This window comes from Lepus europaeus, chromosome 16 (genome assembly GCF_033115175.1).
Source record: "Lepus europaeus isolate LE1 chromosome 16, mLepTim1.pri, whole genome shotgun sequence".
NCBI classification, from domain to species: Eukaryota; Metazoa; Chordata; class Mammalia; order Lagomorpha; family Leporidae; genus Lepus; species Lepus europaeus.
Genome location: NC_084842.1, coordinates 21,245,643 through 21,272,654, shown reverse-complemented (window position 1 = coordinate 21,272,654; position 27,012 = coordinate 21,245,643). Strand labels below are relative to the sequence as shown.

The following is a 27,012-nucleotide window of genomic DNA, read 5'->3' as shown; positions in this document are numbered from 1 at the left end:
ACTTCTTTTTTTTTTTTTTTTTTAGAAACTTAATTAACTTTAAAGAAGCACCCAAGAATGACACATCTTTTGGAAGCACTTAGATATAATTATAATACAACTCTTTGAGGACAGAAGTCCTGCATGGGAAGTACATTCCTTCTGATGTAGCTTACAGTCTGTCCATTTCTTAAAGAAAACACTTCATCAATCAACTCCCATTACTCTCATTCTACAACTCTTTTTGCAAAAATCTAAGAGTATTTCCCTATTCCAGTCCTTCCTGTTATGGAGTTCGGAGTGTTAAAAGCATCACCTATTAGCCTCTTTTTTAAGAGTTTCCTTGAGGGGTGTGCGTTTTGTGTAGCAGTTAAGACACTCACATCCCATACTGAAGTACCTGGGTTTGAGTCCCAGCCCTGGCACTCACTCCAGCTTCCTTGGTGGGGGGAGGGAGGGGGTGTTTGCAGTGATGACTCAAGTGGTTGGGTTCCTGCCACACATGTGGGAGATCTAGATTACATTCCTGGCTCCTGGCTTTGACCCCAAACTAGTCCCGTCCCTACAGTCATTTAGAGAGTAAGCCAGTTGATGGGAGCTCGCTCCCTCCCCCTTTTCTCTCTCCCTCTCTCTTTTTTGTCTCTCTCCCCCTCAAATAAATAAGTAAAATATATTTTATTAGAAAAACAGCTTTGGGAGCCGGCACTGCAGCGCAGTGGATTAATGCCCTGGCCTGAAGCGCCGGCATCCCATATGGGCCCTGGTTGGAGACCCAGCTGTTCCACTTCCCATCCAGCTCTCTGCTGTGGGCTGGGAAAGCAGTAGAAGATGGTCCAAGTCTTGGGCCCCTGCATCCATGTGGGAGACCCAGAAGAAGCTCCTGGCTCCTGGCTTTGGATCAGCCCTGCTCCGGCCATTGCAACCATCTGAAGAGTGAACCAGTAGATGGAAGATCTCCCTCCCTCCCTCCCTCTCTCTCTCTCTCTCTGCCTCTGCCCTTACCTCTCTGTAACTCTGCTTCCCAAATAAATAGCCTTTAAAAAAAAAAAAAAAAAGGAAGTTGTCAACATCAGGCCCATTATCTTTTATAGTCCCCAAGCACACTTGCTTACACAGAGATGGTTGATAAATCAATAGAGAATTGACTTCTAATTACCTAAAAAATATAGTATCTCCCCTTTCATCCAGTTTTCCTCCCATTTCCTCCCGGCCGTTGCGGCCAATTGGGGAGTGAACCATTGAATGAAAGACCTCTCTCTCTCTGTCTCTCTCTGCCTCTCCTCTCTCTCTGTGTAACTCTTTCAAATAAATAAATAAATCTTAAAAAAAGAAAGAAAAAGAGCTTTGTTCACATATTTTAAAATGGATATATTTAAAGTGTACAATTTGATATTTTGATATATCAGGATATACATTATGAATCAATCACTATAACCATGCATATTATAAATATTATCTTGGCAGAACTGCCTTTATGTGTGTTGAGAAGCTTTAATTTATGATCTATTCTCTTAGCAAATTAGAAGTACACACTAGTATTGTCAACTATCATTTCCATGCTAGACATTAAATCTTCAGAAATTATTCTAACTGAAAAATTGCACCATTCACCCAACAACTCCCCATTTCCCATTCTACACAGTCCCTGGCAATCACCATCCTACTCTGCTATGTAAATTTGACTGCTTTAAGTTTTGGTCGGGCCGGCACTGTGGTGTAGCAGCTAAAGCCACCACTTGCAGTGTCAGCATCCCATGTGGATGCCAGCTCAAGATCTGGCTGCTGCACTTTGATCCAGCTCTCTGCTGTGGTCCGGGAAAGCAGTAGAAGATGGCCCAACTCCTTGGGCCCCTGCACTCGCATGGGAGACCCCGAGGAAGCTCCTGGCTCCTGGTTCCTAGCTTCAGATCTGCATAGCTCCAGCCCTTGCAACCAAATGGGGAGTTAACCAGTGGATGGAAGACCTCTCTCTCTCTCTCTCTCTCTCTCTCTGCCTCTCCTTCTCTCTGTGTAACTCTGACTTTTAAATAAATAAATAAATCTTTAGAAAAAAAGTTTTAGTTCCTGGTATCCAAACTCCATCTCCCTACCCCTTCCAATCTTTACTAATCACCATCCCGCGTTCAGATTGAGGGTTTTTTTTTTTCTTTTAGTTGCCACAAATTAGGGAGAACATGTAGTATATATCTTTCTGTGTCTGGCTTATTTCACTAACATGACATCTTCCAATTCTATCAGTTTTGCTTCAAATGACAGGATTATAATAGCTAACATCTTTTGGGGGGGGGGGATTTTTTTAACTTTTATTTAATAAATATGAATTTCCAAAGTACAGCTTTTGGATTACAGTGGCTTTTTCCTCCCATAACCTCCTTCCCACCTGCCACCATCCCATCTCCTGCTCCCTCTCCCATCCCATCCACATCAAGATTCATTTTCAATTATCTTTATATACAGAAGATCAACTTAGTATATACTAAGTAAAGATTTCAACAGTTTGCACCCACACAGAAACACAAAGTATAAAGTACTGTTTGAATACTAGTTATACCATTAATTCACATAGTACAACACATTAAGGACAGAGATCCTACATGAGGAGTAAGTGCACAGTGACTCCTGTTGTTGATTTTAACAATTGACACTCTTGTTTATGGCGTCAGTTATCTCCCTAGGCTCTTGTCAGGAGTTGCAAGGCTATGGAAACCTTTTGAGTTCACCAACTCGGATCTTATTTAGAAAGGTCATAGTCAAAGTGGAAGTTCTCTCCTCCCTTCAGAGAAAGGTACCTCCTTCTTTGATGGCCCATTCTTTCCGCTGGGATCTCACTTGAAGAGGCTTTTTTTTTTTTTTTTTTTTTTTTGCCACAGTGTCTTGGTTTTCCATGCCTGAAATACTCTCATGGGCTTATCATAGCTAAGCAGCCCAAATTAAGCACTCTGTGACTTATACCATTTAATCCTCACAACCCTCAGAGATTCTTTTACTAACTCTACTTTAAGAGATGAGGTTTTTTAAACAGTTTTTTGCCAAAACCCTAAAAAAGCCAACATAAATAGCCTCCCATCATCCATTTTGCTACTGACTCTAGAAGTTTTTTCATCATGACCTATAGATTGATATAATAGGGAATTATTATAAAAATGTTAGAAAAGATGTTATAATAGTAAGGACACCGAACTAAAACTTATGAATGATGAATTTGTCTTCTGACTTGGGTTTGTGATGGACTTACTCTGATTCAGTGCTACTATGGAATCATAACAGCTCCCAAGATTCTTCTATCCAAACTCTCCTCTATGGTTTTTAGTTCACATAAAGAAGATCTTGAGGCCGGCGCCATGGCTTAACAGGCTAATCCTCCACCTTGTGGTGCTGGCACACCGGGTTCTAGTCCCGGTCAGGGTGCCGGATTCTGTCCCGGTTGCCCTCTTCCAGGCCAGCCCTCTTCTATGGCCCGGGAAGGCAGCGGAGAATGGCCCAAGTGCCTGGGCTCTGCACCCCATGGGAGACCAGGAGAAGCACCTGGCTCCTTGCTTCGGATCAGCACGATGCGCAGGCCGCAGCAGCCATTGGAGGGTGAACCAACGGCAGAGGAAGACCTTTATCTCTGTCTCTCTCTCTCACTATCCACTCTGCCTGTCAAAAAAAAAAAAAAAAAAAAAGAAGAAGAAGAAGAAGAAGAAGAAGAAGAAGAAGAAGATCTTGAACAACAGGTAGGATTTGGCAAATGGAGACACTTGGGGGAGGGAGGCAGGTGGTTGGAGTACAGGGCCTTATGGAGTGATGGGAACTAAGTCTGAGAGGATAAATCAAGGTCGTGTTGGAATTGAACTTGAATGAAATCATTAAGCAGCTGAGACATTAAGTGGCAGGAAAGTGAGATAAACATCAATACTGCAGGATGCTTATGTCTTACAGAATCCATCCTATTTGTTGCTGCAGAATAATTATCCTAGAGTACTTCTCTGTTTATCTCATTTTCGTGTCATTCAATCAGTCTCAATTGCTTACTGATTTCATTCACATTCTTCAACTCCAAAATGACCTCATCTTACTGACTCAGTCCCAGTTCTACACACTCGACACTCCAACCATCTGGACTACTCACTGCACCTTACATAGCCTGCTACTGTTCTACCACCATGCCTCTGCACACAGGGATTCCACTATCTGACAGCCTATATACACATACACGCACACACAATCTCCACTTAGCAAAATCCTACCTGTTGTTCAAGATCCTCCTCAGATGCCTTCTCGACTATTATGCGTCCCCTAATCCCAGAACATGCCACTGAGCATTTACTCTGAACATGAGCATGTTGCTTCCATATCCTAATAGAATATCTTGCTTGTATCTTTCTCAGGAACTTGGACAATGAATAATAATAAATAACATGTATGAGGCACTATTTATCCAGGGTTTTAAAAGTGTTTTACTATATCAATTAAAGTATCATCTGATTCGTTGGCTGAAGAAACAGATACACAGATCTAAATTACTTGCACAAAGTCATCCATCTTCAAAAAACAGAGTGAGAGGGCCAGCGCTGTGGCGTATTGGGTAAAACTGCGGCTGGCAATGCCGGTTTGATTCCCGGCTCCTCCACTTCCAATCCAGCTCTCTGCTATGGCCTGGGAAAGCAGTGGAAGATGGCCCAAGTCCTTGGGCCCCTGCACACACGTGGGAGACCCAGAAGAACTCCTGGCTCCTGGCTTTGGATCAGCCCAGCTCTGGCCATCGCGACCATCTGAGGAGTGAACCAGTGAATGGAAGATCTCGATCTCTCTCTCTCTCTCTCTCTCTGCCTCTGCCCCTACCTCTCTGTAACTCTGCCTCCCAAATAAATAAATAAATAAATCTTTTTAAAAAAAAAAAGTGGCCAGCGCCGCGGCTCACTTGGCTAATCTTCCGCCTGCAGCACCAGCACCCCGGGTTCTAGTCCCAGTTGGGGTGCCAGTTCTGTCCCAGTTGCTCCTCTTCCAGCCCAGCTCTCTGCTGTGGCCCAGGAAGGCAGTGGAGAATGGCCCAAGTGCTTGGGCCCTGCACCCGCATGGGAGACCAGGAGGAAGCACCTGGCTCCTGGCTTCAGATCAGCGCAGCCCACCAGCCGTAGCGGCCATTTGGGGGGTGAACCAATGGAAAAGCAAGACCTATCTCTCTCTCTCTCTCTCTCTCTCTCTCTCTCTCTAACTCTGTCAAAAAAAGAAAGAAAGAAAGAAAGAAAGAAATGTGTTTATGTATCTATTTGAGAGAGAGAGAGAGAGAGACTTCATCACCCACTGGTTCATTTCCCAAATTGAGCCAGGAACTCAATCCAGGCCTCCCACATGGGTGGCAGGGACCCAACTGCTTGAGCCATCACTAGGTAGAACCTTAATTCTTTAACAGACACCCAGGTAGTGCTTACTTAAAAGCTGGCAATAGGGAGGGTATAGGTGAAATGAGGGTGAATAAGCTACAATTCATGTACTAAAAAAAAAAAAAAAAGCACACAATTAAGAGATAGCATGAGAAATATAAACTATTTGGGGAAATACAGGGGGTCATTCAAAGATGGATTTTGAAGGACATGATGCCTGAGCTTGAATGTTTGAAAAAGGGACAAAGACTGCATTCTGGACAGCAGACAACAAACAGAGCATTTGAAAATTTCCAATAACTGAGTGTAACTGGCAGGGGTTAGGTGATGAGAAAAAAGGTCAAGTCACCAGCAGCCTGCTGCTAGAATCTTTGCGCCCTGCCTCACAATGGAAGACTCTGAAAGAGGCAGGAGAAACACTCGGTGAGCAACTCCAGGATGCTCTCTGACACAGTTTTCTCTGTCTTCTGACTCTTCAATGCCAACTGCCACCTCAGCTCTACCCACATCCCTACAGCTCTTGTGACTTGTGCAACCCCAAACTGGCACTTAATTATATATTATGTTATTCCCTAATTGCTTCCTGCACTTTACTCACGCCTCTCTCGTTCGCACAATATAGTAAAAGTCTGTGGCATTCAAGTGGCTTATAAAACTGCCCAAAGGGGCCTGCACTGCGGCATAGCAAGTAAAGCCTTCGCAGCGGCCAGCATCACACAAGCGTGCCCATTGGAGTTTGGGCTGCTCCACTTCATATCCAGTTCCCTGCTAATGGCCTGGGAAGGCAGCAGAGGATGCCTTGGGCCCCTGTCACACATGTAGGAGACCCGGAAGAAACTCCCAGCTCCCGGCTTTGGCCTGGCCCAGCCCTGGTGGTTGTAGCCATTTAGGGAGTGAACCAGAGTATAGAAGATCTCTTTCTCTCTCTCTCTCTCTCTCTCTCTCTCTCTGTAATTCTTTCAAATAAATGAATAAATCTAAAAAAAAAAAAAAAAAACCTTGCCCAAGGCCCAGCATTCGGCTGCACCAGGTAGTCAGGCCCGGTCCGCTGTAGACAAGCACGGGGAGGGTTGACTGGGTTATTTCACCCTGTGACTAAGCAAATCCTCACCTACTCCTGAGACGCTGCAGGAAGCTGAACAAAAATGGCAAAGACCGCCACTGCTGTGAGAGCTGCCGCATCCGCCAGAGGGCGAGTCCTTCCCGGCGTCCTCGTTTGAGAAAGACTTAACATTCAAGAGTTCCGCCAGAGGGCGCACATGAACGCCGATGTATGTTGACCCTCTGCAGCCTCCGTAGCGCCTCGCCTTAAAACAGGAAATAAGAGTTCCTGGGTTTGGAACTTCTCTTCCGGTGGGAAACAAACGGTGTTTTGAGCGGAGGACTGGTTGCGCAGTCTTTCTGGGAGTCGTTACTTCTCCCGCGTTCCCGTTCCAGTGTAGACGTTTTGTCCGGAGGCGGCTGCCGCCTCCTTATACGGGTTTCTTCAGAACCATGGCGGAATACTCCTACGTGAAGTCCACCAAACTCGTGCTCAAAGGGACGAAGGCTAAGAGGTGAGACCTGACTCTGGCGCGGGAAACTCTTCGGTTCTTGTTGACGTGTCCCTGCCCACCCCGAGCCCCGAGGGAGCCGCAGAGGGCTGTCTTTTCTCGTCTGCTGGAATCTGAGCCTGGCCCCGTGTCCTGGGTGGACGGAGGCGGCCGCTCGGCTCGCCGCGCCGGTGCAGGGCCGCGGAGAGGGAACACCGAGGCCTGGCCCCCTCGTTGTTAGCCCCTGAGAAGGAAAGAGCGGGGAGACCAGTAGCCCGATAGCTAAAAGTTTGGGTCCCCCGAGCTTCCCCTCCAGACCTGTGTGTGATGGGTTGGCTTTAGTCTGATCCAGTGAGTCGGACAACTTTGTAGGTGTGTATTTTCACCTTTTATTTCTTTCCGCCTAAAATAACTGTTGGTTCATTTTTTTTCTAACGAAATGGGGAGAGTGGAGCTGGGCTGAATCTCATAGGGATTAAGGGTGTGTTGGTAGGAATACGGCCTGGAGTCTGGTCTCCACCAGGCAGCTGATGTGGTCTGCTGCAGATCGGTTTATATCTGAGCTTCCACTTAGCTCAGTTGTTTTTTTGAGTGTCCATATGTACTTTAAAAGAATTATTATGAAGATTGAATGAAGTAACGTGTGCAGTAAATAGAGCCAAATGCAAGGGACCGTGGTGATGAATTGTGATTAACTTTTAGGGAAAGGTAACTAACTGTCCACTCGTATCTCCACGTCGTTTTGAACTGGTAGGTTTGTCCGAGGTTGACGGCTTTTACAAATGTGGAACGTTTACAGCTGAGCACAGAGATAAATAGCTTTGGGTAACTTGGATTGAATTGTAGAGAAAGTGTCGAGGAGCCAGCTGAAGCCATTGCCCTTGAGAACCCTACCTAGAGGTCTGGCATCATGAAGAACTGGTCTGGAGTAAATGTGAAACTTTTACTGTCCGAATTTGCTGGGCGGAGTGGAGAATTAGCTTTTGAAAAGTTACTTGATGATTAAAATGCAAATAAATGTGTCTTATTTGTAATTACTGACCACAGCAGGAATGTCTCACTTTCTATGTGCCAAGAATTGTTCTAAGCAGTTTGCATATTAACTTTTTCTTAAAATTGCCCTTAGAGTCTATTTTATCATTTTCGAGATGTAATTCATACACCATAAAATTCACTCCTGTAGTACTCAATAGTTAGTGTATTTATAAGGGTCACTGCTTTCTACTTATTCAACATTTTCATCACTCCAAAAAGAAACCTTTTACCCATCAAGTAGTCTCACTCCTTGTCCCCTCCTCTCCTAATTCCTTGACAACCTGTCATCTGCTTTCTGTTGATAGGGATTTACCTATTCTGAGTACCTCATGTAAATGGAAACATCTTATGGGGACTTTTCATCTGGTTTCCTGTATTTGGCTATTATGGATAATTCGGATATGAATATTCTTATTAAGTGTTTACGTGGTATCTTTTCATTTTTCTTGAGTATATATACTTAGGTGTGGAATTGCAGAGTCCTATGGTAACTCTGTGTTTAAATTTTTAGAAACCCCAAACTATTTTCCCAAGAGGCTGCTCCACTTAATATTCCCATTAGCAATGTAGGAAGTACATATTAACTTTTATTTTTAAAGATTTATTTATGTACTTGAAAGAGTTACAGGGAGAGAAGGAGAGGCAGAGAGAGAGAGAGAGGTCGGTCTTCCATCTGATGGTCCACTCCCTAATTGGCTGCAAAAGCTAGAGCTGCACCAATCTGAAGCCAGGAGCCTCCTCTGGGTCTCCCACACGGGTGCAGGGGCCCAAGGACTCAGGCCATCTTCTACTGCTTTCCCAGCCCACAGCAGGGAGCTGGATCGGAAGTGGAGCAGCTGGGACTCAAACCTGCGCCCACATGGGATGCTGGCACTGCAGGTGTGGCTGTACCCTCTACGCCACAGCCCCCATATTAACTCTTAATCCTCATGGTGACCTAAAGAATTGGGTTAAGTTATCCTCGTTTTATTAAGTGGGGAAATTCACTCACCGAAATATTAAGTACCTTTTCCAAAAATCACAGCTAAAAATCGACAGAATCGGTACTTAAAGCCGTGTAATCTGGCTCCAGAGTCTTCTCTTACCCATGACACAGTATCCACAGGGCCAGAAGCAACTTCTCTATTCTATAAGTAAGAGTATTTCAGGCCGGCGCCATGGCTCACTTGGCTAATCCTCCGCCTTGCGGTGCCGGCACACCGGGTTCTAGTCCCGGTCGGGGCACCGGATTCTGTCCCGGTTGCCCCCCTTCCAGGCCAGCCCTCTGCTGTGGCCCGGAAGTGCAGTGGAAGATGGCCCAGGTCCTTTGCCCCTGCACCCCATGGGAGACCAGGATAAGCACCTGGCTCCTGGCTTCGGATCAGCGCAGTGCGCCGGCCGCGGCGGCCATTGGAGGGTGAACCAACGGAAAAGGAAGACTTTTCTGTCTGTCTCTCTCTCTCTCACTGTCCACCCTGCCTGTCAAAATAAATAAATAAAAAGAGTATTTCAGTATAAATCAAGAATTTATAAATTAATACATAGCTTAAAAAGCCCATATAAGCTTCCATCTTTTGATAGTTAACATATAAATCAATGTATATGCTCATCCAGATAAATTATCTCCTGTAGTAAGAAGAAAAAGAACAAAGATAAGAAGAGAAAAAGAGAAGAGGATGAAGAAACCCAACTTGATGTTGTTGGTGAGTCAGTTCAGAACTTTATTCTGAGAAAAGTTAACATGTGTTGAATTCTCCTAGGTAAGAATTTATTACCTGGGGCTGGTATTGTGACTTAGTGAGTAAAGCCACCACCTGCAGCACCAGCATCCCTTGTTGATGCCAGTTCAAGTACCTACTGCTCCATTCCCCATCCAGCTCCCTGCTAATGCGCCTGGGAAAAGCAGTGGAGGATGGCCCAAGTGGGAGACCCAGAAAAAGCTTCTGGGTCCTGGCTTCTGCCTTTCCCAGCCTCAGCCATTGTGGCCATTTTGGTGTTTGGTGATTGAATGAGCAGACTGAAGACATCTCTCTCTCTCTCTCCCTCTCTGCCCCCCTCTCCCCCTCTGCCCCTCCCTCCTTCCCCCACTTTCCCTCTCTCCCTCTCCTCTCCCTCCCTCCATCTCCTTTTCTCTCCTTCTCTCCTTCCCTGTCTTTCAAAATGAGGATGTTTCCTTTTACACTTCATTTCCTGGGAGCTTTTATTACTAAGCGGTTTAGTTCCATCAAGTGTTTTTTCTATGCCTGTTCAGATGATAACATGGCAAGACTTTTGCCAATGAATTACCCTAGTTTCATTTCAACTCTAAAGCCAACTTCCTGTGCCTAAGCTACACCTCAGTTGGTTTATGATGTGTTTGTTTTCCTTTGATTTATTGCTGGATTTGATTTCTAGTATTTTTTCAGGCTTTTTAAAGCTGTGTTGAGCAAAACTGGACTTTTGTTTCCTTTTCTCCTAATGTCTTTATTTTACTTTGGTGTTAAGATAATACTGGTCTCAAAATGAGTTGGTAAGCACCCTATCTTCCCCTAATTTGGAACCTGCTGTATAAGATTTCTATTTACATGTTTGGTATAATTTACCAGGGAATACATCTGGACCTAGAGTTTTGTTTAGTTTTGTTTTTTGTTTTGTTGTGTGAAAATGTAAAATTTTCAATTACATTTCTTTAAAAGACATTTTTAGCTTTTTATTGTTTCACTTTTGGCAATTTATATCTTTAAGAAAATTTTTATTTCATGTACCTTGTGAATCTGTTATAAAATTGTTCAGAAAAGTCTCTTAATATTCCTGTAATTTCTGTAGATGCTATATTGCAATCTCTTCACTCATCCTCATATTGGTATTTTGTCTTTTTGCAACTTTTTTCTTGGATTATTCAATCTAGATGGAGATTTACCAATTTGATAATCTTTATAAATTCCAATTTTATTAACTTTTTTCTCGTACTGTTGACTTCGAGCCTGCCTGCCTGCCTTCATTCCTTCCTTCCTTCCTTCCGTCCTTTGAGAGGCAGAGAGCCAAAGAGAGTAAGTTCCTATCCACTGGTTCATTCCCCAAACATCTGCAACAGCTTTTGCTAGACTGGGTCCAAAGCTGAGAGCAGAAACTCAATCCAGGTCCCTCGTGTGGGTTGCAGGAACTCAGTCACATGAGCTGTCACTACTGCCTCCCAGGTTTGGATTCAGGAACCACAGCCAAGAATTGAATTCAGTACTCCTATAAGAGGATACAGAGCCTAGTGGCTAAACACCGTTTCCTGATTTTCTCGTTCATTTATTTAACAGATGTATTATTTTCTTCATTTAACTTACTATAGATTTAATTTACTCTTATTGTATACCTCCTTATTGCGGAAGATTAGAACTCCTTCACACTACTGTAGCTACATCCACAGATTTTCGTGTTTTATTTTCATTCAGTTAAAAATGTTTTGTGGGGGCCCGTGCTGTGGCATAGCGGGTAAAGCCGCTGCCTGCAGTGCCGGCATCCCATAAGGGCACCAGTTCAAGTTCTGGCTGCTCAACTTTTGATCCAGCTCTCTGCTTTGGCCTGGAAAGCAGAAGATGGTCCAAGACCTTGGGCCCCTGCGCCCACGTGGGAGACCTGGAAGAAGCTCCTGGCTTCGGATTGGCACAGCTCTGGCCATTTTGGCCAACTGGGGAGTGAACTAGCTGATAGAAGACCTCTCTCTTTCTCTCCCTCTTTCTCTCTCTCTCTCTCTCTCTCTGCCTCTCCTTCTCTCTGTGTGTGTAACTCTGACTTTCAAATAAATAAATGTTTTGGGGAGACAATGCTGTTAAAGCCATTTCCTGCAACTCCAGCATCTCCCATATGGGCACATGTTCAAGTCCCAACTGCTCCACTTGCAATCCAGCTCCTAATGTGCCTGGGAAAGCAACAGAGGACGGCCAAGTCCTTGGGTCATTGCACCCATAAGGGAGACCCAGATGAAGCTCCTGGCTCCCAACCTTGACCTGGCCCAGCCCTGGTCGTTGCAGCCATTTGGGGAATGAACTAGTGGGTGGAAGATTCAATCTTGCCTCTCCCTATCTCTGTAACTCTGCCTTTAAATGATTCATGGGTTATTTAGGTGTGCTGTTTAAGTTTTTCTACTTAGAAACATCGTAACTGTTATTGTTAATTAACTCATTTATAATGTGGCTAGAGAACATACTTTCGTGGTGAATTTCCATGTACACTTGAAAAGATTGTGTACTTTGCAAGAAAATCGATTGGTGGAGGCAGTAGATGTTCAGATAATTGTATTTCTGATTTATGACTAATTCTACAGTTTACTGAGACAGTTGTATTAAAATCTCCAACTCTAATTCTGGATTTTTTTCTCCTCTGTCACTTTTTGCCTAAAGTGTTTTAAACACTTATCTTATGATGCATGCACATTTAGAATTGTTAAGTGTTCCTTGTCAGTTCAGCCTCTTCTTTTAATGTAGTTTCTTGTTCTTCTGGAGCTCTGTGCCCCTGCTCTAGTGGAGAAACTGCCATTAGGCAGAAAACCAAAGTGAATGAAAACCAAAGGGTTACCTCGTATGTTTGCATTTGTCAGAAATCTCAGTCCTGCTGTGTGTGTGCTCAGTTCCTGAAAAGCGTTTTCTCATACATCCTGTCCATTGTTTCATGGTAGAGGGCAAACTCAGCAGCAGTTTCTTTTCTTGACTCCTTCTTTTGCATTATGGCTTTGCCGAGCTTGATGTATAAATAAGCATATATTTATTTTTTACAAAACAGATCTTCTTTGTTTTTTAAGATTTATTTACTTAGATATTTATTTTTTTTAAAGGCAGAGTGACAGAGTGGGGGAGAGAGAGGTAAGCAGATAGATAGATGGATATCAGGAGAGATCTTCCATCTACCAGTTCACTCCCTGAAATGCTGCAGCAGCCAGGTTTGGACCAGGCAAAAGCCAGAAGCCTGGAATACATCCTGTGTGAGTGGCAGAGGCCCAAGCACTTAGATCTTAACCTTGACGGTTGTCACACAAACACACAAGTTCATATAAACCTAGTGAAATCTGAGTGAGATTCATGGGTTATATCAATGTCAGCTTCCCAGTTTTGACACTGTATTACAGTTAGGAAAGATGCATTGGGAGAGAGTAAAAGGTATATGAGTTCTCTATACATTTATTTCTTGCAACTGCAAAATAAATAGTTTTTTAAAAATTTGTGACAACAACAAAAAAGAACCTATATTTAAAATATAAAGGTTAAATATCTTTTTTTTTTTAGGGATTTGGTGGACAGTGGCAAACTTTGGTGACATTTCTGGAACCATAGCTATTGAAATGGATAAAGGAACCTATATCCATGCACTTGACAATGGTCTTTTTACTCTGGGAGCTCCACATAAAGAAGGTTTGTATCTGGTTGTAGCAACAGAATGGAAAAATCCTTTAAAAGTATATATTTTTTTAAGTTCTTTGACTGAAGCCAAATTCTGACTAGTCAAGCATATTCCAAAGAAGTGGATCCCTTTCAGTGGACTCTTCCATTTTGTTCTTTCTCAATATTTACCAACTATTGACAGCTTACTTTTTCCAGTATAAGCATTTGAAATATTCTATGTAGTTCCAGAAGAGCACAAATAGAAATCAAAAACAGCATGAACTGAAATAGTAAGTGAAAAGAAAAAGAGAACCTGGTTAAGTCAAAGGTTTGAACTTCAGACATTTTTCCAAAATTAACGTAGTTTTATAGTTAACATTTAGAAGTTTTCTCATTCTCTAGTCCATCAGAGAAAGCACTAATGAGATATGAAGTAATTAGAAAGTAAGAAGTAGTCTCATTTTGGTCAAAATGGCTATCCCTTCAATAAATAAAAGCATTTACTGTTTTAAAAGTTCAGTGCTTCCATGTTTACGTGCTGTATTTTAAAACAGAGAGCAAATACCTTAGAAATGACTAAGCATCTTGCCAACTTCCCTTATAATGTAAATTAGCGCTGTACTTATGATACAGTGAAACAGATCTTGATACTGTAGATGCTATATTGTTACAGTATGTCTGAATACCATGATGTTCTTACATTTTAGAATAAAAAGCTACATTTTTAAAAGCCCAGGAGTGTCTCTACATATAAAATAAAAACAAATGACAAGTTTATTTTCTATGTTTTTTTTTCCCTGTAGTTGATGAGGGCCCCAGTCCTCCAGAGCAGTTTACTGCTGTCAAATTGTCTGATTCAAGGTAAGTTTGTGTTGAGCTACAATAATAACTTTTTCCTTTTTCTAAAGATTTATTCTTTTATTTATTGGAAGGGCAGAGTTACAGAGAGAGAAGGAGAGACAGAGAGATCTATCTGCTATTTCACTCCCCAAATGGTCACAATGACCAGGGCTGGGCCAAGCCAAAACCAGGAGCCAGGAGCTTTTTTCAGGTCTCCCACTTGGGTGCAGGGACTCAAACACTTGGGCCATCTTCTGCTGCTTTTCCAGGCACATTAGCAGGGAGCTGGATGGAAAGTGAGCAGCAGGGACTTGAACCATATGGGATACTGACATCGCAGTGGAGATTCAACTGCTACACCACAATGCCCCATAACTTTTTATTTCCTAATTTAATTTCATTCCCTAAAAAATTCTAGTATCTATGTAGATAAAGCCAAAGAAATAGATTTTGTGCCATTTTAAATATCTAACATTATGTAAATATTTTAAGTATATAAATTGGATATATAGTAACTGTGTTTTTAGAAGAGAATTAGGGGCCAGCACTGTGGCATAGAGGTAAACAGCAGCCTGAAGTGCCAGCACCCCATATGGGTGCTGATTCGAGTCCCAGCTGCTCCACTTCCAATCTAACTCTCTGCTATGCCTGGGAAAGCAGTGGAAGATGGCCTAATTCCTTGGCCCACTGCACCCTTTTGGGAGACCTAGAAATAGCTCCTGACTCCTAGCTTCAAATCAGCTCAGCTCCAGCCATTGCAGCCATTTGGGGCGTGAACCAGCAGAGAGAACACTTTCACTTTCTCTCTCTCTCTTTCTCTCTCTCTCTTTCTCTCTGCTTCTGCCTCTCTCTAATTCTGCTTTTCAAATAAATAAGTATTAAAAAAAAAAAAGGAATTAAAGTTACAACATAAAGTGTACATTATGATTTTTTTTTTTTTTTTTCATTTTTGACAGGCAGAGTGGATAATGAGAGAGACAGAGAGAAAGGTCTTCCTTTGCCGTTGGTTCACCCTCCAATGGCCGCCACGGCCGACACGCTGTGGCCGGCGCACCGTGCTGATCCGATGGCAGGAGCCAGGTGCTTCTCCTGGTCTCCCATGGGGTGCAGGGCCCAAGCACCTGGGCCATCCTCCACTGCACTCCCGGGCCATAGCAGAGAGCTGGCCTGGAAGAGGGGCAACCGGGACAGAATCCGGTGCCCCGACCAGGACTAGAACCTGATGTGCCGGCGCCGCTAGGTGGAGGATTAGCCTGTTGAGCCACGGTGCCGGCCGTACATTATGATTTATACCCATATGTGATAGTAGACTGTAAATATATTTTTAAGTTAAAACAATGAATATTGATAGTGTCACAGACCAGAAAGATGGTGTGAAGAAAACAGAGGACAAAACCTGGTCTAATGTTGCTGTGATACTTGAAGGAACTTCAAAAAGGACATGGAGGCCGGCGCCGCGGCACACTAGGCTATCCTCCGCCTTGCGGCGCCGGCACACCGGGTTCTAGTCCCGGTCGGGGCACCGATCCTGTCCCGGTTGCCCCTCTTCCAGGCCAGCTCTTTGCTGTGGCCCGGGAGTGCAGTGGAGGATGGCCCAAGTGCTTGGGCCCTGCACCCCATGGGAGACCAGGAGAAGCACCTGGCTCCTGCCATCGGATCAGCGCAGTGCGCCGGCCGCAGCGCGCCTACCGCAGCGGCCATTGGAGGGTGAACCAATGGCAAAATGGAAGACCTTTCTCTCTGTCTCTCTCTCTCACTGTCCACTCTGCCTGTCAAATAAAAAAAAAAAAAAAAGGACATGGAAAATGAAATGATTATGGTGCAAAAAAGTTTTGAAATACATATATCTGAGTGGTCTTCAGAAAGTTCACAGAAAATGCATAATATGAAAAAACTATGCATGAATTTCAGATTATTTATACGTGAACATACATCTTTTAATCCCATTTTTCCAGAAATTTTTTGAAGCCCCCTTCTATAAGCTTGTGCTGGTTCAAAGGCAAGATACATAAATAAGAGAGTCAAAGAAAGGAGTAGTGGGGAAGGTGTTGGCCACTGGGGATGCCTCTTTCCCTCACTGGAATGCTTTTGTTGGAGTCCCAACTCCTCTTCAGTTCCACTTTCCTGCTAAATGCATAGGAGGGCAGCAGGTGAAAGCTCAAGTACTTTGGTCTCTGCCACCCAGATTGACTTCTGGCTCCTGGCTTCAGCTTTGACTCAGCCCTGACTGTTCCAGGCATTTGGAGGGTGAATTAATGGTTAGAAGATCTTTGTCAGTGGCTGGCATTCTCTGTGCCTTTCAAGAAAATAAAAAGAAACAAATTGTTTTAAAAGTTTTAGTATATTGCTAAAACCAGCAGAGAGGGACCAGCGCTGTGGCATAGTGGGAAAAGCTGCCACCTACAGTGCGGGCATCCCATATGGGCACCGGTTCGAGACCTGGCTGCTCCACTTCCAATCCAGCTCTCTACTATGGCTTAGGAAAGCAGTAGAAGATGGCCAGAGTGCCTGGTCCCCTGCACTCATGTGGGAGACTCAGAGGAAGCTCCTGGCTCCTGGCTCTTGGCTTCAGATTTGCCCAGTACCAGCTGTTGTGGCCATTTGGGGAATGAACCAGCAAATGGAAAATTTCTCTCTCCCTCTCTCTCTCTCTCTGCCTCTGCTTTTCTGTAACTCTGCCTTTAAATAAATATATCGTTTAAATAAATAAATAACAGAAGAGAATACAACATAATAAAGTTAACAAAAAAATTTTTTACTCTTTTTACAACCATTTTAGAACCTGACATTTTATGTTCTCTAAATGCAAAAATGCAGAATGATCCTTTGTATAGTAGATGTAGAAAATTTATACATAATATGGAATTTCAATATTCTAATAGTTGGTTCTTTCAACATGTTAATCATTTGTAATATATTTCCATTAACCAATAAGAATATGAAGTCAATTCTGGTATCACAAAACATTGGTATGGTAAAAAGTTGGAAATCATCTTTTTTTTTAAATCACAGTAATTATTTTACTATATAGACTTGAAAGCCTTAAGCATAGTAAAAGACTTAAAGAATCAAGTGAATCAACTTAAACAAATAAGTTGATACAAACTTCTTTATAAAGAAAGCACAGTGTAAAAAATTAAGACAAGTGAGAAAAATGTTTGCAATAACCTTAATAGGTTTCTTTACTCTTTCTGTGTATGTACAGTACTGTTGACCCAATAGAAAAATGGCAAACAATAAGACCTCTGTAGAGAAATGGACAAGCAACCTATCCAGATAATTTTAAATAAATCACTCACTAATAATTAAAATAAAAATGAAGCCGGCGCCGCGGCTCAACAGGCTAATCCTCCGCCTAGCGGCGCCGGCACACCAGATTCTAGTCCCGGTCGGGGCACCGGATTCTGTCCCGGTTGCCCCTCTTCCAGGCCAGCTCTCTGCTATGGCCCGGGAAGGCAGTGGAGGATGGCCCAAGTGCTTGGGCCCTGCACCCACATGGGAGACCAGGAGAAGCACCTGGCTCCTGGCTTCGGATCAGCGAGATGCGCCAGCTGCAGCGGCCATTGGAGGGTGAAGCAGTGGCAAAAAGGAAGACCTTTCTTTCTGTCTCTCTCTCAGTATCCACTCTGCCTGTCAAAAAATAAATAAATAAAATAAAATAAATGAATGTCTGAAATCTAAGAGCTATAATCATAAAATTCTTTTAAAAAATACAAATGAAATAAATAAAATGCAAATAAAGTACTTTTTTAAATTCTATGATAAAAAAGATATCAATATGAGATGAGAATACAAGTTGACGCAGTTTTTTGGAAAATATTATGACAGCAAAATATGAGTGTTGTGATGCACGTCGATAATTTCCTTTCTATGGGAAAGCATTTGGCACAGCAGTTCAGAAGCCACTTGGGATACCTGCATCCCATATTGGAGTGCCTGGGTTTAAGTCCCAGCTCTAGTCTGATTCCAGCTGTCAGCTAATAACACACATCATGAATAGTAGGTGATGGCTCAAGCACTTGAGTCCCTGCCACCCACGTTGGAGACCCAAATCGAGATCCAGGCTCCTGGCTTCAGCCTGGCCCAGTCCTGGCTGCTAGGACATTTGGGAATTGAATCAAAAGATGGAAGATCTCTCTCTTTCCATATCTTTTTTTTTTTTTGACTGGAGAAAATCTGTTTATTGTATATGTTCTTCTTGGAATTAACTTGTATACAGTATGCATGCAATTCCCATTCAAAAATAAAGTTACAAAATGCAGGCTTGGAAATATTTAATAGCAGACAAAATAGAATTCAATATGAAAAGCATTATATGAGACAAGACAAAGGCAATTTTCAAAAATTGAAAAAAGAACATTTCACTAAAAATCAGTAATCCTTTATGAACCTAACAATAGCTTCTCTTTCCATTTCTTTCTCTCCCTCTGCATTTCAAATAAATGAAAGTAAATAAAATTTTTAAATCCTTTCTAGGAACCTCTTCTAAGGATAAATCAAGAATTTTCTATGTGGAAATGATGTCAGAGAACTACCGATAATAGAAAAAAATTTAACACAACTGTAATGGAGCATTTGTACCTATTAAAAGTACTATATTTGAAAAATAATGAATTTGGAAAATGTTTGCTATATAATATGTAAAATATTATGTAATGCTTATATTAGAAAGCAGAAAATACCATTTATACATAAAACTGCACTGTCTGATATAGCAGCAACTAGCCACATGTTGCTTTTGAACACTTGGAACATGTCTAATCTAAATTGTTTCATATTTGTTTACACACACACACACATATATATGCATGCTGTTTTTCTGTTTTATTTCTCTCAGTTTTTATCATTTATCTGTTTTATGAAAGAATTGCCCTGAAATCTGGCTATGGAAAATACCTTGGTATAAATTCAGATGGACTTGTTGTCGGGCGTTCAGATGCAATTGGACCAAGAGAACAGTGGGAACCAGTCTTTCAAGATGTAAGTTTTGTTTTTGTTTACAAGAGCCTCTTAGTAAAAGTCGTTGTCTATCAAAGTATGTTTTCCAAAGGAAACCAAAAAAAATAAATAAATAAAGGATGAATATGATACATTAAATTGGCAACACTCAGTATAATTTCATAATCTTAAAAAGATCTCATGGGGCCAGCCCTGTGGCATAGTAGGTTAAGCCCCCACCTACAGCACCACCATCTCATGTAGGTGCCAGATTGAGTCCTGGCTGCTCCGCTTCCAGTCCAGTTCTCTGCTATTGGCCTGGGAAATCAGCAGAGGATGGCCCAAGTCCAAGTACTTGGGCCTCTGCACTAACATGGGAGACCCAGAAGTAGCTCCTGGCTCCTGGCTCCTGGCTTTGGATCAGCCCAGCTCCGGCCATTGCGGCCATTTGGGGAGTAAACCAGCAGATGGAAGACCTCTGTGTGTGTGTGTGTATCTATTCTCTTTAACTCTGCCTCTCAAATAAATAAATCTCAAAATCTTAAAAATAAATCTTTAAAAAAAAATCTCAAAAAATAGTGCAGCAAAAATATCAGTAGTGCTTTTTCCTACCATTGTTTCCATACATTCTTGGTGCCAGCATGTGGGTCTCTTACTTTCCTTTAAAGAACCAGGATGGTAGCCAGTTTCAAGCCTAGTTAGACACTAATTCAGGAGTATCTTATTAGCAGTAATCATTAGTTCTTCCATAAACATTAGAGACTGTGTTAGGAAGACAGTGGAGCAAGCTAGGCCAAATTTTGACAACTTCTACATAAAATAGTAAATTATGATAATGGTTCATTGAAGTAAATATATTCTTAAAAGCCTGTCATTTCACAGGAAACTCCATGAGCAAATAATGTACAAAAAGATCGTTTGGGTACAAAAAAAGATGAAGATAGTATATGAATTTTTAATAATTTTAATAAGTAAGCAGTTCTAACATATGGTTGTTTGTTAAGTCTTTGTTATTCAGGATACATAATTTCCTTTTTCTCTTTCTCTAAGCAGTAGACTTAACAAAATATCCAAGAGCTAAATAGTGCCCAGAAAATAAATGATATATCAAAATTGAGACCACTTGGCACCAAGTAGAACAACCGACCAAGTGGAAGAGAGGCTGAATAGTTGAGCAGCACGTATGAAAAAATTCAACAACAAATTCAAATTAGGACCAAGTGTTTTCCCAAAATGTTAACTAGCCAATATCTGTAAAAAGGAGATGATTACATTGCCTCAGTCAGTGATTTTCCAATTCTGGCCACAACCCAGTGAGAACAGCATTTTTGTTTTTAAAGATTTATTTATTTATTTGAGAGGCAGACTTAGAGAGAGGGAGAAACAGAGAGCGAGCTTCCATCCACTGGTTCATTCCCCAAATGGCCACAATGGCCAGAACTGGGAAGTTTGAGGAGCCAGGAGCCTCTTTGGAGTCTCTCACATGAGTGCAAGGGCCCAAGTACTTGGGCCATCTTCTGTTGCCTTCCTAGGCCTTGAGCAAAGAGAGAAAGAGGTCTTCCATCAGCTGGTTCACTACCCAAATGGCCGTAACAGCCAGAACTAGGCCAATCTGAAGCCAGGAGCCAGAAAGGATTTAAAATTTTTATTTACTTTCATTTATTGGAAATGCAGAGGGAGAGAAAGAAATGAAAGAGAGAGATCTTCTAGGAGCCAGGAGCTTTTTCCAGGTCTCCCATGTGGTTGCAGGGGCCAAAGCACTTGGGCCATCTTCTTCTGCTTTCCCAGGCCATAGCAGAAAACTGAATCAGAAGAGGAGCAGCCAGGACTAGAACCGGCACCGATATGGGATGCCAGAACCACAGGCAGAGGATTAACCTCTCAATAAATATTTTAAGGCCTTCTAGGAAACAATTATATTTCATATGGCTAGATTTTAGTCTACTAAAAGAATATACCAAAAATGTTTATTATGGTGATTCTGAAGTCATAAGATTATAGGTAATTTTATTTTCTATTTGTTTTTGTTTTCCAGGTTTTCTCCAAATTATTATTCTTGATTTTTAGAATCTGGAAGGGAAAGTTAATTTATCTAAAGACTTAAGATTTCTTTTGCAGGTGTTCTTATAGATCTGTTTTTTTGCTATTTTTAGGGGAAAATGGCTTTATTGGCCTCAAATAGCTGCTTTATTAGATGCAATGAAGCAGGTGATATAGAAGCAAAAAGTAAAACAGCTGGAGAAGAAGAAATGATAAAGGTAATCATGACATTTCAATATATGGCATCTCTTTAAAATATTGACTAGCCATTTACTATCCCTAAAGATTTAATTAATAGCTTGTAATAATATGGTGTTCCAAGTAGGCTTTGTTTTTAATTATAAATTCCGTAACTTGTGGCTTATTAACACAGTGTAATCAAGAAATTACTACATTCATGAACTACCTTGGTCCCCATGTGTTAATATCTTTTTGTGAGTAGTTCTGCTTTTTAGGTCTATGTTTTCTATTTGTTGAATTTTAAATTTTAATTCTGTAAATATATAATTTGTTCACACAGCACAAATATTCTAAATAAAAATATACAATGATGTGTGTCTGCCATCCACCTGATCTCCTGTCTCCCATCTGTCTTGTCCACATCCTTCCTCTTGTTTCTTGTTTAGCTTTCTTATCAACAGGAGAATATGTTTATAATTTACTAATTTTTACACTGAAGATGACCTCTTGTACACATTCTTCTAAACCTTAGCTTTTTTCCTTCATAGTATATCTTGGGGATTTCTTCCCTAACAGTATATGTGGAAAGTTTGCTCTTTTGCTGTTTCTCAGCCATAGCTGCATCCTATTCCATTTTAGATATGTGCCATAATTTAATCAGTTTCTTGTCTCTGGAAATGTGGGTTGTTTCTAGGCTTTTGTGCTTCCAAGCAGCACTGCAGTATGTAACTATGAATGTGCATTGTTTTGTAGGCGTGTAAGTGTGTCTGAATGTAAATTTCCAGAAACAGAATTATAGGCTCAAGGGGAATCTGCATTTCTGATTTGGTTAGAGACTGCCCATTTCCACAGAGGTTGTACTGAACTACAGTCCAGCCAACATGTATGAGAAGGTTACTAGGTTGTTTTGCTTGGTTTGCTAATTAAGCATACATGAGACTAGTCACTATATAAAACATAAAAGCCATAACAGAGCTTCTAAAGCTTTAGCCTTCAAAGTTTTGATCTTTTTAGGAATAAGCAAAAGTCATCTTTACATGAGGACAAATATGAAGTACATAAAACTTTTTTTTTCTATCACTAAGCTGGTTATGAATATTCCTTATTCCAGGCCAAATTCCCTAATCCTACTCTTTGTTTGACTTCATTGTAAAAATTACACAGACATCTTCATATCAAGATGAAATTCTAAATAAAACTTTTAAGATTACTTGGGTGCATCAGGTAAATTAACTGAAATCTGATGAAGACTTTTTTTTTTTTTTTAAGATTTGTTTATTTAATTGAAAGTCAAGAGTTACACAAAGAGAGAAGGAGAGAGAGAAAGGTCTTCCATTTGCTGGTTCACTCACCAATTGGCTGCAATGGCTGGAGCTGTGCCGATCCAAAGCCAGGAGCCACGAGCTTCTTCTGGGTCTCCAGCAGGTGCAGGGACCCAAGGATTTGGGCCATCGTCCACTGCTTTCCCAGGCCATAGCAGAGAGCTGGATCGGAAGTGGAACAGCCAGGACTTGAACCAGCACTCATATGGGATGCTGGTACTGCAGGTAGTGGCTTTACCCATTATACCACAGTGCCAGCCCCTGGTGAAGACCTGTAAGGCTTGATTCTTAAAGAAGCCACTTGATTTTCAATGACAGACACCAAGATGTGTTTAAATTGTTTTTTCATGTAGATTTCTTCTTTAAAAAAAAAAAAAAAGAGATCTATTGATTTATTTTGAAAGAGTTACAGATAGAAGAAGAGAGACTCTCCATCCCCTGATTCACTCCCCAGATGGTTACAACAGCCCATGCTGGGCCAGGCCATCCAGGTCTCCCACATGAGTGGCAGGGACCCAAACACTTAACCCATCTTCTTCTGTTTTTTCCCAGGCCATTAACAGGGAGCCAGATCAGAAGGAGCAGGCGAGACATGAACCAGCACCCATATGGGATGCCAGCATCATAGGCAGCAGCTTCACCCATTATGCCACAACACTGGCCCCTGGATTTTTTGTAACCAGAATTGTCTCATAAATCATACACGTCATTGGCATAAAGATCCTATTGGTCATCACTTTCTCGGCAGTGAGCCACAGAGATCACTTTGCAGACTTGGGTCCTTTAGGTTACAAATTGCTAGTTCCAGGGCCGGTGCTGTGATGTAGTGGGTAAAGCCACCACCTGTGATGCCAGCATCCCATATGGGCATCCTTTCCAATCATGGCTGCTCCACTTCCAATCCAGCTCCCTGCTAATGTGCCTGGGAAGGCAGCAGAAGATGGCCCAAGTGCTTACGCCCCTGCAACCATATGGGAGACCCAGACCAGCCCAGTTCTGGCCATCGTGGCCATTTGGGAAATGAACCAGTGGATAGAAGATCTCTTGTCTCTCCCCTCTCCCCTCCCTCTCTAAATTAAATCTTTAAAAAAAAACAAAAAAACTCCGAATTCCACACTTGATTGTATTACTCTATATTCAATTAATCTGCGGTATATGATAGTAAATATCTGTCAATACTTGGTTATAAGGCAAATTTAGAGGTGGTAGATGTCAATTTAGTAAAAACAAATTGTGTTATTAAAAATTTAATGTATTTATTTGGTAATTGTGCTAATAAGTAAAAATAGCTATTAAGCTATTAATCAGATAAAATGAACATTATGTACCAAGGATAATTTTGATTCTGGTGTGTTTATTTTGAGGCCAGCATTAAATTAATGAAATTACTGCTTAATTGCTCAGAAGTATCTGTAAAATATCTTTCAAATAATTTTTAGTGTTTCTAATAGAAGGCATGTAGAGAATTATTACATTTCAGATTTTGTTCCAGACACCACAGTAAATCAAGTGCTGTGCATAATAAAGCAAATCACACAGTTGTTTTAGATGTCTAGTACAAATGAGAGCTATGTTTATAGTGACTGTTGACTATTGTATATGATATCATTATGTCTAAAAAACTGGTATGCATTCATTTTTCTTTTTAATTTTATTTTAATTTATTTGAGAATCACAGACATAATGAGAGGTCCCATCCACTGGTTTACTCCAAAGGTGCCTATAAAAACCACTATTGGACCATGGCTGAAGCAAGTTACAAGGTCTCATTTGGGTAACAGAACTCAGTTACTTGAGCTGTCACCCCTGCCTCCCAGGGATCACACTATAGGAAGCTGGAGTCAGGAGCCAGAGCCAGAAATCAAACCCATGTACTTCATGTAAGAGATAGGCATTTAACTACTAGGGAAAATACCTATTCCATAATGTACGTATTTCAATTTAAAAATACTTTGTTGCTGAAAAACCCTAATAATTATCTGCACTATTGGAAAAATGACACTAATAGATTGGCTCAACACCAGATTGCCAGAAAACTTCAGTTTGTTAAAAAAAAAAAAAAAAACACATTATTTGAGGAATATAGTAAACAAATGTGCTTCAAATAACAGTTATTCATATAAACTTTGCATTCATAAAAACAAAACCATGTGTCCAGAACCTGGTTTTATCTGAATGTAATTGCTAAGTTGGTTGTTTTCTTCTTTTGCATAAGCAGTCACCTAGAATGGTTAGTATACTGAGTAAAGCAGAGAAGATGGAACAAAAATGTTTAAACTCTTGGCTTCTCATCTCTAATACCAGATTAGGTCCTGTGCTGAAAGGGAAACCAAGAAAAAAGATGACATCCCAGAAGAGGACAAAGGAAATGTAAAACAGTGTGAAATCAATTACGTGTATGTATGCTTCTCCTGTTAGACTTACAGATTTGACAGTGAAGTGCATCTCAAAACATTTTTAATATAATGTGCCTGAAAGGCACAAAGAGGGACAGCATAATACAGACTTCAGCACAGAGCTCTGAGCTGAATGCTTCACTTTTCTGGTGATTCCACTTTCCCTAATTATCCCACTGGCTGTGAAAGCTACAGTCACTGGGATAGTCAGTTCTCAGGGTTCATTCTTAGAATGGCTGTAAGGCCAACCAGATGATGTTGCATGACCAGAACATGGGGACTCCAGCAAACATTCCCCAGGATAAGGGGGTTTTGTAGAACTGCCAGACAACAGCCCTCTGGGTGTTGAATCACACAGGTCATCTTTGTAATTGAAAAGATATAATTAAAGAAATACAATTTTTAAATAAATGAAAAGAGTAACAGTATTTGTAAATTCATCATTAAACATATATTATCAAAATTTGAAGTATTTTTCAACAAAGACATTTTCTTTACAGGAAGAAATTTCAGAGCTTTCAAGATCACAAACTTAAAATAAGCAAAGAAGATAGTAAAATCCTTAAAAAGGCTCGGAAAGATGGATTTTTACATGAGACACTTCTGGACAGGTAGTTTTCAACTTACTCATTTCCAGCTATTTTCATTAGTCAGTAGGAACTGGCGTGTAAAATTTTTCTTCTTAAATTATTATGATTTTCAGTTTTTTGTCTTAATTTATAATGTGTGTATAATAATATTACCTAGAGAGAAAATTATAATTCTGGGAAATGATTACCAAAAAGGATATCTGAAATCTGTAACAAGATTCTCAGTACTAATACTTTTTTGTAGGAAATTGAGGTTTGATTGAAACTACTTCATAAATTTCATCTTTTTCTAACTGTTAGAAAGTTTGACTAATTAAAATCATGTGCCTTCTGTTAGAGTAGCTCAGGTTCCTAGACATGAGGCAATAATCAATTTTAAAAATGACTAAGCATGAAAGTTAAATAAGAGACATTGAAGTGATTTTATTAAGTTAGATTCAGAAGTGTACTGAATATTTGTCATAGCACATTATTAGTATTTACCACTATTCTTATTTAGGTAAGTAATATACTAGGTTCTCAACATAGAAAAATAGGCAGAGGCATTTAGCTATGTTGAGTGTACAGCTAAATCAAAATCTAGCTTATTATTAAGTTACTCTTAACCTTTCCTTACATTATTTGTAAAAGGCAATACTTAGTCATATATTTCCTATTTACTAGTTGATACAGTTCCTACTCAATGTTGGTAAACAATGTAAACATTTCATTTTTTTCCAGCTGACCAATATCTTTAAGAAATTTTTTAAAAATTAAGAAGAGGCTATAAAACACAATCACAATAAAGACTCTAAAACATAATCTTTCTGCAAATTTATCAGATGTAAATATATTGCATTGCAAAAAATAAGCATTGACACCCTTTTAATTAGAAATTTAGAGTACGCTTAAAAGCAGAAGTAATTAAAATTGTGAATTGAAAAAATCCTAGGCAACCTTTGTTTAATATAAGGAAGTAACTTTAATAAGACTAGATCCATGTTGTATAGAAATAAAGTTGAAATTTAAAATGTTAAAATGCTTTGATGTTTAATAGTAATATAACCAAAATTGAACACATAGTTTGTAAGCATCAGTTTCATATGTAATAGCATTTGACTATGAGAATGGTATGTTATACATTGATTTTGTCTCTGTTTAAACAGTTTTTTTATTTGTCTTTGTTTACACAGGAGAGCCAAATTGAAAGCTGATAGATACTGCAAATGACCAGAATTTTTGTTTCTGTCTTATCCTTTGGTTTTCTGAATAAAATATTCACCAAGTATTTTCACAGATTTAATATGGGATTATTGCTTAACTAGTAGCTAGTTCAACCAAGATTGATCAAATGTAGTAGATTCTTTATGTATGTAGTATGTCCCATGGAAGGGAAATTTAGTATCCACAAAGTACTGCAGAATGTGTGTGTGTGTGTGTGTATGTTTTCCTTTTCTGGGTTTCCTTCTGAGAAACTGATATTTCCTGTGC

General features: G+C 40.7%; 1 protein-coding gene across 1 annotated transcript; it reads left to right on the top strand.

The window, feature by feature from the left end:
* Nucleotides 1-6,673: 6,673 nt before the first annotated feature.
* Nucleotides 6,674-26,809, top strand: FRG1 (FSHD region gene 1). The gene is made up of 9 exons (XM_062213511.1): nt 6,674-6,901; nt 9,524-9,594; nt 13,141-13,266; nt 14,040-14,097; nt 18,942-19,056; nt 21,168-21,272; nt 24,861-24,952; nt 25,453-25,563; nt 26,715-26,809. Exons 1-9 carry the CDS (start codon nt 6,840-6,842, stop codon nt 26,749-26,751), a joined length of 777 nt encoding a protein of 258 aa, XP_062069495.1. The 5' UTR covers nt 6,674-6,839; the 3' UTR covers nt 26,752-26,809.
* The last annotated feature ends 203 nt before the right edge of the window (nt 26,810-27,012 follow it).

Excerpts from the sequence above, each read along its gene's own strand:
- FRG1 (XM_062213511.1), top strand. The coding sequence starts at position 6,840 with ATGGCGGAATACTCCTACGTGAAGTCCACCAAACTCGTGCTCAAAGGG. Across the intron at positions 21,273-24,860 it reads GAGAAGAAGAAATGATAAAG|ATTAGGTCCTGTGCTGAAAG; the intron begins GTAATCATGACA and ends CTCTAATACCAG. Across the intron at positions 24,953-25,452 it reads CAGTGTGAAATCAATTACGT|GAAGAAATTTCAGAGCTTTC; the intron begins GTATGTATGCTT and ends TTTTCTTTACAG.